The sequence below is a fragment of the Chiloscyllium plagiosum genome, chromosome 12 (assembly GCF_004010195.1).
Source record: "Chiloscyllium plagiosum isolate BGI_BamShark_2017 chromosome 12, ASM401019v2, whole genome shotgun sequence".
Lineage (NCBI taxonomy): Eukaryota > Metazoa > Chordata > Chondrichthyes > Orectolobiformes > Hemiscylliidae > Chiloscyllium > Chiloscyllium plagiosum.
The window spans coordinates 73,479,930-73,491,047 of record NC_057721.1 but is presented as its reverse complement, the minus strand read 5'-3'; the positions used below and the strand labels follow the sequence as shown (position 1 = coordinate 73,491,047).

General features: G+C 44.2%; 1 protein-coding gene across 2 annotated transcripts in view; it reads left to right on the top strand.

The window, feature by feature from the left end:
- The window catches only part of gabpa (GA binding protein transcription factor subunit alpha), a 51,624-nt gene that overhangs the window by 30,657 nt on the left and 9,849 nt on the right, over nucleotides 1–11,118 (top strand). For both annotated transcript variants that reach the window (XM_043701402.1, XM_043701401.1), the window contains exon 8: nucleotides 3,131–3,271. In XM_043701402.1, the coding sequence (XP_043557337.1) occupies nucleotides 3,131–3,271 (141 nt within the window). The remainder of the gene's footprint in view (nucleotides 1–3,130; nucleotides 3,272–11,118) is intronic.

Here is an 11,118-nt window from a genome sequence, read left to right as displayed (position 1 = left end):
GGTAGGCAGATCTTCCTCGACAATGGAAGCTTCTGTAGCTGTGATACCCTCTCTGATTAGCAGTGCTACACCCCCTCCTCTTTTTTTCCCCCTCCCTATTCTTTTTAAATGCTCTAAACCCTGCAACACCCAACCATTCCTGCCCCTGAGAAACCCATGTCTCTGTTATGGCCACAACATCATAGCACCAGGTACTGATCCATGCTCTAAGTTCGTCACTTTTATTCCTGATACTCCTTATGTTAAAGCAAACGCATTTTAACTGATACCTTGGTTCCTTGCCAGGAAAATCTTTCCCACGAGCTGGTCTGCCTCTTGCTATTGCCTCATCTGCATCAACTCTCACCTCCGGTATACAGCTCAGGTTCCCAAACCCCTGCCATACTAGTTTAAACCCTCTCGAACAACACAAGCAAACCTTCCACTACTAGTTTAAACCCTCTCGAACAACACAAGCAAACCTTCCACCCAGGACATTGGTCCCCTTCCATTTCAGATGCAACCCGTCCTTCTTGTACAGGTCCCACCTTCCCCAGAAGGCATCCCAATTATCTACATTTCTGAAGTCCTCCCTCCTACACCAGCTGCGCAGCCACGTATTAAACTGCGCCCGCTCCCTGTTCCTCACTTTGCTATGTTGTGGCAAGTTTGTCCATCTAAGGTTACATTAGTGGGAGTGACCACTGCACTTCCATTATGTTGTGTTCCTGTACTAAACCGAGTTAGCAACTCAAAACTGGGCATCCTTGAGGTGCTGCAGGCCTTCAGCAGCTGAACCGTGTTCAACCAATCTGAGGAGTATAGAAGAACATGGCACAGGTTGACAATGAGCTATAGCACAGTGGTGTTCGTGCTAAACTAGCAAGTAGCATGCAATAGACTGCGCTAAACTATTCCACAACTTGCAAGTCAGACCTTTGTTCTGCAGAGTTGCTACATCCAGTCATGAGTACTGTTTGATAATTAAATTACTAAGGAGACTAGGAACCCCTATGAATGCCCTCAATGCTGGTATAACACAGTGCGTCAGTGCAAATGACTTCAATCAAAGTGTCAAATGCATAAGACACTTCTCCTGAATTCTGCTTCCCCTCCCATTCACCAAAGCAACCTTCAACCAACCTGATTCACTCCATATGAACGCAATGGATGCAGCATATGCTGTGCACCCTGACAACATTCCTGTCTGAAGACTTGGACTCCACAAATAGCCATGCCTGTCGTCAAGGTGTTCCAGTACAACAATGACAGTCACATCTACCTGCCAATGTGGAAAGTTGTCCAAACATGTCCTGTCCATTAAAAGCAGAGCAAATAAAATTAAGACAATTGCTGCCCAGTCAATCCGCTGTCAGTCCTCTGCAAGTGGTTAACAATGCTGTCCAGAGGCAGCTGCACAGCAACAACCTGCTCACTGTTGCTTGCTTTGGGTTCTGCAAGACTACTTGACACAATATCTCCTAACAGCCTTGGCTTTTAATATCAAAGTAGCATTTGACTGAATGTGGCATCAGGGGACCCAAGTCAAGTTGAGGTCAATAGGAATTGGAAGTGGAGGGTATATTCATTGGTTAGAATTACCCCTAGTACAAAGGAAGGTGGTTGTGGGTGTTGGAGGAAAATCATCTCAGCTCTGGCCATCACTTTCTCAGGTCACTGTCATTAGGGCAGCCATCTTGGGATGCTTCTTCAATGATATTTCTTCCAATAGAAGGTCAGAGGCAGGACAGTCTGCCCCTCACCTCATGACTCCCAAAGCCTGTACAACATCTGTGAGACACTAATGAAGAGTGTGATGGAATACTCTCCTTGCTTGGTCGGATCCACTATAACAGTCCTGAACACTCAACACCATCCAAAACAAAGCAACTCTCCTGATTATTAGGCCATCCACCTTAAACATTCACAAATAAAAACATATATTTGGAAAAATTCAGCAGATCTGGCAGTGTCTGTGGAGCAAAAGCAAAGTTAATGTTTCGAATCCAGTGACTGACAGTCCAGTTCTGCAGAAATGTTAACTGGACCCGAAATGTTAACTCTACTTTCATTTCCACAGATGCTGCCAGATCTTTGAGTTTTTCAAGCAATTTCTGTTTTTGTTTCTGATTTCCAGCATCTGCAGTTCTTGTTTTTTTTTTAAACCTTACGCATTCCCACAATGCAACGCAGTATACTATTTACAAAATGCTTTGCAGTAACGTGCCACTGGGTTCTTCAGCAACACATTCCAAACCCATGAACCGTGAGCAGAAGGATAAGGACAGCAAGCTTGTGACAATGTCATTTGCAGGTTTTTACTCAAATTAAGTTCAGTCTTCACCTGGAAATATATTGTCTGTACCTTTTGACTTTATCTGTACACGAGCTATGTCCCCTGTAGCTTTGTGGATTTACCTTCAGCGTGCAGGCTGCTATGTACCTTTTCAATGAAAATTAGAAATGGCTAATAAATGCTGATCTTACTGTAATATCTGCATTCTTTGCACGTTGAGACTATGATGCTTTTGTGTGACTGTATACAGTAATTAAGGCAAATTGCACAGGTACATTTGCATCTAAATGTACAAGTGAGAAAGGTATGTTGAGGAATGAGATGAAATAGGAGAAGAGGAAGTTCAGGAATAAATGTGAGCACAGAGCAATTGGGCTGAATGGTCTGTTCATTAAATTCTATCCAGAAATCCCCTACAGCATTGCTCTGCTCGGAGTGGGATGTACTGTTTATAATGACAGACGTATTTATGAAATAACATTCCGTAAGATATTCTACAAAGGTGAACCTTTTAAGGCCGCAGTGTACTTTCTGTAAGTATAGCCTGAGGTCAGTCAGACTTTGATTACTCTTCAGTGATGAAGGATTGGAAGGTACTTGTAAATTTCAGTTGCAGGTCATGATAACATTTTTATCCTTTGAAGTGTGACAGACATTGTCGATTGGTATAAGAGTTTCTGCATTGTGCCTCTGAAAGAGAAAGAGCTGCTGAGATTTAAGTGCTGCATCTGGTGTTCATGTAATGAACAAACAGTTCTGTAAATTATGGATTTCATTGTGTGAGCTGAACATTTCCAGCCACTGTGCACCATCTGCTTGATGCAGCACATTTAAACTTGAATGCTTTTTTTTCAGCTGTCCAAATAATTCCTGCAACTGTGCAGTCAACAACTCCCACCACCATAAAAGTCTTTACTGGAACACCCAAGTCTGCCAAAGTCCCACGTGCCCCAAGGATCTCTGGGGAAGACAGAAGTTCTCCTGGGAATAGGACCGGTAAGGAGTTGCTGGTATACTGAGTACGTTTCAGTGTTAGGATGATGATCCTTGAGCAATATAGGGTTTTCATTGTGCTTATAAGAGCTAGAGTAATCAATTCAGCCTCTCATCCATGCTTTGCCTTGACTGCATTTGCACAGGTTTCTTTTTACTTTCAGGCTGAACCTTCATAACTCTCCTGTGGGCTTTGTGCCATTGCTCCTGCTATCACTTACATTAGCATGCAGCTAAGGTAACTCCTTGCCATTTCCTATTGCATTTATTGGTCCTTAAATCTTTTGATCTGTGTTCATCCAACCCCAGTTCTTTCTCCATGCAATTAGTGACAGAACCTTTAGTCACCTCCTATCTGCATCTTCTTTTATAGCATTCCCACTTTTTTGAGCATGCTCTTGGTCATTTTTCCTATTTCTACAACTGTGGCTTAGTGTCTGTCCGTTCATCTTTTTTGGTTATTCACCTCACCCTAAATGGCCTCCTTCTATTCAAACTAAAGGTTGGTGCAGCAAAATAAGGGCTAATGGAGTTGGGTGATGACATATTACATATCACTTACTAAAGTGCCACGTTTTCAAGTTGGCAGGCAGTTATTAGAGTCCACATGGATCAATGCTTGGCCTCCACTCTTAACAATCTGTGTCAACAACTTAGATGAAGAGGCTTGGCTCTTGTGGCAAAGTAGTAGTGTCCCTACCTTTGGGCCGGAAAGTCTGAGTTCAAGTCTCACCGACTCCAGAGATGTAAAGTAATATATATGAACAGGTTAATTTTGTTTTAAAATGTGGATTTGTGGTGCAATTCTCTCTTTATCTCATGTTCTCTCACTCTGTGTTCTCTTTCTCTCTCACTCTTGTGTTCTCTGTGTTTCCCCCCGCATTCTTGCTGTGCTCTCTCCCCTCACCCTCACAAACTCCCAGTCCTGTAAGAAGTATATATGTTTCTATTAGATCATCTCTTGTTCTTCTGAACTCTAGAGAATAAAAGCCCAGTTAGTTTAATCTTTCATCTTAGGACAATCCCTCAATTAGTTTGGTGACTTTGTTGCCCTCCCTCTGCAATGAGCTCATCTGTGTATAGGTAAGATGACGATACTCCAGATATGGTCTCAGCAAGGATCTGTATTGTTAAAGTGAGACTTCTTTATTTCTATTCTCTTTATTCCTACTCCTATTTGTAAGGGTCAATGTACCAATTGCCTCCTTAATTGTTCAATGTATCTGCAAGTTAACGTTCAGTGACTCATGAACAAGGACACTCAAGTGCCCTTGAAGGTCAATAGTTCCCAATCTCTCACCATTTAAGAAATATTCTCTATGTTTTTAATTTTATATCAAAGTAAATAACCACCTTTCCCCATGTTATATTCTATCTGCCATAAACTTGGCACTCACTTAGCATCTCCAAATCCTCTTGAATCATCTTCGTAACGTCATCACAGCTTAAATTTCCACGTGGTTTTTAGTCATCTGCAAATTTGGAAATATTATATCTCGTCTCATCATCCAGTCATTGGTATAGAATGTGAATAGCTGGGAGCTAACACTGATCCTTGCTGTACTATTCTGCTGCCAATGTTAAGCTAAAGCCACTTACTCTTACTGTTCATTTGCTGCCCAGCAACTTGTTGTCAATTCATTTTGGCATATCTCTTTCACTTCACCCCCTTTCACTCCAATTTTGTTTACTGATTTCCTGTATGGGACATTAGCAAAAGCTTTATGAAAATCTAAATAGATCACATTCACTAGTTCCCCCTTATCTATTGTGTTAGTTGTATTCATAAAAAGAGCTTCAAAGGTTTTGTTAAGGATGATGTCCTTTTCTTAAATCCATATTGACTCTGCCAATCCTACTATTCCACTCCAGAACATCCCAGATGGCCTCCTACTTCAAAGATTGCAATTTCCCCTCCCATGTGATCAACAATGCCCTCCAGTGCAGCTCCTCCAATTCCCGCACCTCCAGCCTTGAATCCCACCCCTCCAACCACAACAAGGATAGAGCCCCTGATCCTCCCTCCCAGCCCACCAATCTCCAGATATAACGCATCATCCTTCAACATTTCCGTCACCTGCAGTCAGACCCCACCACCAGGGATATGTGTCCGTCCCCACCCCTATCAGCATTCTGCAGAGACCATTCCCTCTGCAGCTCCCTCATTAGGTCCATGCACCCCACCAGCCCGCCGGTGTACTCCTGGCATCTTGCCCTGCACCACAAGAGATGTAAAACCTGCACCTTTCACCTCCATCCAAGGCCCTAAAGGATCTTTCCATATCCTGCAGAGAGTTCCTACACATCCAAACACCTCATGTACTGTGTCCATTGCTCTTGATCTGGTCTCCTCTGCATTAGGGAGACAGGATGCCAACTTGTGGAACGGTTCAAAGAACATCTCCAGGCCACAAGTACCCAACAACCCCACCGCTCTGTGGCTGACTACTTTAACTCCACCTCCCCCACTCCGCCAAGGACATGCAAGTCTGAGGCCACCTCCACTGCCAAATTCAAGCCACCCGATGCCTGGAGAAAGAACACCTCATCTTCCATCTTGGGACCCTCCAATCACATGGCATCAATGTCAATTTCACCAGTTTCCTTATCTCCCCTCCCTCTACCATATCCCAGATCCAACCCCCCCAACTCGACACTGCCTTCTTGAACTATCCTACCTGTCCATTTTCCTTCCCGCCCACTTATCTGCTCCACCCTTTGCTCCAACCTATCACTATCATCCCCCACCTTCATCTCCCTATCACCTTCCAAGTCCTCCCCCACCCCCCCCCTCCCGTTTATCTCTGAGCCCCCCACATTCCTGATGAAGGGCTTATGCCCAAAATGTCGACTGTCCTGCTCCTCCGATGCTGCCTGGCCTGCTGTGCTTTTCCACAACCACACTCTTTGAACCTGATCTCCAGCACCTGCAGTCCTCACTTGCTCCCAAACCTACCATTGTTTCGAAGTGCCCACCTGTAACGTTCTTACTTGTCGAGTGTAACGTTTTCGCTCGAGTTCAGAAGAATGCAGGTGAACTGATTGAAATAGAAGATCCTGAAGGGGCTTTACGGCAGGGGGGTGGGGAGAGCGATTTTATTTTCACTTGACTCTCAAATCTAGAACATTGGCCGCAGTCTCACAATAAGGGTTCAACTATTTTGGACTGAGATGAGGAAACATTTCTTCAACCAGCAGGTAGAAAAGCATCATAGAGTAAAATACATGAAGTGTAGATGCAGGACATTTGTACCATCAAGTCCACACTAGCCCTTTGAACAGCATCCCCCCCCAGGCCTTATTTCCATAACCCTGCATTTCCCATTGCTAATCCACCTAACTTGCACATCCCAGGGCACTATGGGCAATTTCCTATGGCCAATCTGCCTAACCTGTACACCTTTTGGACTGTGGGAGGAAACTGGAGCAACCGGACAAAACCCACACATTCACGGGGAGAATGTGCCAACTCCACACAGACAGTCACCTGAGGCTGGAATCAAACCCAGGTCCCTGGCGCTGTGAGGCAGCAGTGCTAACCACTGAGCCTTATGGATTTTTGGAATTGTCGTGCAGGATTTCTAATCTTTCGGGGAAATTAAGGGATATGTGGAGTGAGTAGGGAAATGAAGTTAAGGTCAGGGAATCAATCATGATGGTGTTGAATGGTGGCGCAGGCTTTGCCAACTGAGTGTCTGTTCCTGTTCCAATTACCTATGTCCTCCTTCTGTGCTGCATTGTTCTATTCTGAGATTCTGCTTTCTTTTCATATTTCTTGATACCCTCACCTAACAAAAATCTATTTATCTCAGTCTTGAAACTTGCAATTAACCCAGTATTCAAAGACTTTCATTCATATATGACCTGGCTCCAAGATTGCAATTCTTGATTTTCCCCCACTGGAGGAAATTATATTTCTCTATCTATTTTATTGAATCCTTTCATCATTTTAAATACCTGCTGAAATAATCTTGCAACCTTCTAAGATGAAGGAATTACAAACCAGATTTATGCAACCTGTCATCATTATTTAACCTTTCAGCTGCACAGTCATTCTGCTGAATCTGCACTGTACCCTTTCCAAGGCCAGTCCTTCTCTAGCTGTCTGAATGATGCAAGCCAACATCCCTTTAGTGTTTTGGATACTTTTGTACTTAGGTTTTAGCTTTTTGTGATTTTTGCACAAGAACACCTCAATTGTTCTCTCTTCATTTAAGAATATGTTCCAAAATTCACATTCACCACATTTAACTCCACCTATCAAAGTCCGGCCAGTCACTTAGTCTGTCTGTATCCCTTTTCAGCTTCTGCTCCCCTCCACAAAACGTACTGTTTTCTGGCTAAGTGCCACCTGATCACCTGAATATTCAACACTTAGTCCATTATCCAAGTGATTAATAAAGATCCTGAGGAGCAGAAACCCCAGATCAAACCCATGGGGAGCACTACTTTTTCACTTCCTGCCAATAATGAATGAAGCCCTTATCTGAATTCTGTACCCTGTATTCACTGAGTATAAGGTTATCTCCATTTCCATGCACTCTTGTTTTTGCTAACCTCGTTACAAACTAATGCCTCACCTTTTAGGGGACATGGGTGTAGCTGGCTGGTCAGTATTTTTTGCCCATCCTTAGTTACTCCTGAGAAGGTGGTGCTAATCCATGCGTGTAGGTTGACCCGTAATGCCCTTAGGGCAGGAATTCCAGCATTTTGACCCAGCGGCATTGAAGGAATGGCAACACATTTCCAAGTCAGTGAGTGGCCTGGAGGGGAACTTGCAGATGGTGGTGTTCACATGTATCTGCTGCCCTTGTCCTTCTAGATGGTTGTGGATTTGGAAGGATCTTTGGTGAATTTCTGCTGTGCATCTTGTAGTTCATACACACTGATGTTACTGAGTGTCAGTGATGGAGCAGGTGGATGCTTATGGATGTGGTGCCAACCAAGTGGATTGCTTTGTCCTGGATGGTGTCAAGCTTCCTAAGTGTTGTTGGAGCCACACTCATCCATGCAAGTGGGGAGTACTCCATCACATCCTGACTTGTGCCTTGTAAATGGTGGACAGACTTTGGGGTATCAGGAGGTGAGTTACATATTGCATTATTCTGAGCCTTTGACCTACCGTTGTAACCTCTCTGTTTATGTAGCAGATCCAGATCAGTCTCTGGTCAATGGTAACACTAAGATACTGATAGTGGGTATTCAGTGATGGTAACATCATTGAATGTCAAGGAGTATTGTTTAGATTGTCTCTTACTGGAGATGGTCATTGCCTGGCATTTGTGTGGCATGAATGTTACTTACCACTTGTCAGTCCAAACCTAGTTATTTTCCAAGTCTTGTTTAATTTGAATATTGACTGCTTCAGTCTGTGGGGAGTCACAAGTGCTGCTGAACACTAATCATCGATGAATATCCCCCACTTCTGACCCTATGATGGAGGGATTGTCATTGAAGAAGCAGCTGTCGATGGTTGGGCTTATAACAATACTCTGAGGACCTCCTGCAGAAATGTCCTGAAGCTGAGATGGCAGACCTCCAACAACCACAACCATCTTCCTAAGTGTCAGGTCTGACTCCAATCAGTGGAGAGTTTACCCCCCAATACCCATTAATTCCAGTTCTGCTAGGGCTTCTTGATGCCACACTCAGTTGAATGCAATGTTGATATCAAGAGCTGCCACTCTCTCCTACCCTGGAAATCAACTCTTTTGTCAATGTTTGATCCAAGGCTGTATTGAAGTCAGGAGCTGAGTGGCCCTGGTGGAACCCAAACTGGGCGTCACTGAGCATGTTATTGCTGAGTAGGTGCTGCTTGATTCCTGAAGAAGGGCTCATGCCCGAAATGTCGATTCTCCTGTTCCCTGGATGCTGCCTGACCTGCTGCGCTTTTCCAGCAACACATTTTCAGCTCTGATCTCCAGCAGCTGCAGTCCTCACTTTCTCTTCCAATGAGCTATTCAATTGTCCACCACCATTAACGATGGGATGTGGCAGGACCACAGAGTTAGAACTAATCTGTTGCCTGTGGGATTGCTTTGCTCTATCTGTCATCTGCTGTGTTTGGTATGTCGGTCCTGTTTGGTGGCTCCACCAGATTGACACCTCATTTTTAGGTACGCCTGGTTCTGCTCTGGTATGCCCTCCTACACACACTATTGAACCAGCATTGGCCCCTGGCTTGATGGTAATGATTGAGTGGGGGATGTGTTAAGCCATGAGGTAGCTGATTGTGTCAGATTACAATTCTGCAGCTGTGAATTTGTGATGACACACTGTGATGGAGCACAGGAATGGAGACATCCAGCTGTGTGACCTCGCCATTCTATCCCCGAAGCATAGAAAATCTGGGACTGAAGCTGAGATGGCAGACCTCCAGTAACCACAACCATCTTCCTAAGTGTCAGATCTGATTCCAACCAGTGGAGAGTTTGCCCCCTGATACCCGTTAATTCCAGTTCTGCTGGGGCTTCATTATGCCGCACTCAGGGTTGAATGCAGTCTCTCCATAAATGGATTATTTTTTCAAAAAAACAGGATTACTGGAGAAAGCAGGTCTGTGGAGGGTAGCAGAGTTTCAGCTCAATAGCTTTCTTCTGAGCAAAGTTAGTGAGCAGCCCAGACATGATGAGTTTAAATACTCCTATTACGATTTATTATTTATCTGTGTAGTTTTCGAACACCTGGTGATCTGGAAAAGGTACTGAGTGGTGGTGGTGCCTTGATGGTGAATAAATTCTTCGCAACAATATGTGCATAAATTTGAACACTATGAAGGACTGCCAAGAGTTCACACTTTGTGACCCAAAGAGGCAAAAGCTTGAGTTTCCTCCTCAAAATGACTCCATGGTTTGAGAGCAGAGTTATATGATTACTGTAAATGAGGTCAGCTTCATCCCCAGACAGTTCTGGAGAGTGTATTAACTTTGGCTGAGTGCCCATGTTTTAGTAATGGTACAGTCTGACCTTGCAGAAGGCTGAAGAAGGAGAAACCCATCCTGTTCTCAATTAAGCACCCATGGATATGAGCCCTCTGCTGCAGAGATCATTGGATGAAGCTTTGTTCATTGATCTCCTCATTCTAATCCAAGGGTGCTGTGGTCAATTTTAGTATACCGACAATGGCCCAACAAAAAGTAATAATTCAATACAGACTGGCAACCAAATCTTGGATCTTCTTGTCATAATGGCTCAGTTCTGTGCCACATAATGGATTTACCCAAAAGTTGGAGGTTCAGAGAGCAAAAACAAATTCCTCTTCGGCCTAATGGTAGATTATCCTGTTGACATTTCTCTGAATCCTCTGAGGGTGTACAGGGTCAGCAGGCCCTTGGAACCAGGTTCAAAACCCTTGGTGGCTATCCAGAGATTTGGTAACTCTCCATCAGTTTCTCTCTGCCATCCCACCAGCCAGGAGAAAGTGAGGTCTGCAGATGCTGGAGATCAGAGATGGAAATGTGTTGCTGGAAAAGCGCAGCAGGTCAGGCAGCATCTAGGGAACAGGAGAATCGACGTTTCGGGCATTAGCCCTTTCCTGAAGAAGGGCTAATGCCCGAAACGTCGATTCTCCTGTTCCCTAGATGCTGCCTGACCTGCTGCGCTTTTCCAGCAACACATTTCCATCCCACCAGCCAACCATTTAAAACAAAATCTCAAGCTAGGCTCCTCCAAAATGTTTCATTGCAATAATAGGTTGCAAGGTATTTTCAAGGTTACTGGCTCTAAGACAGACCGCCTTGAAAAATCTCCTTTGGTTTAATGTTGAACCAACTTTTGAACAATTCATAGATGCTACTGCGTATATATCAAGGTTCCACCATCTACAAATCACAAGGCGGGAATGTGAAGCA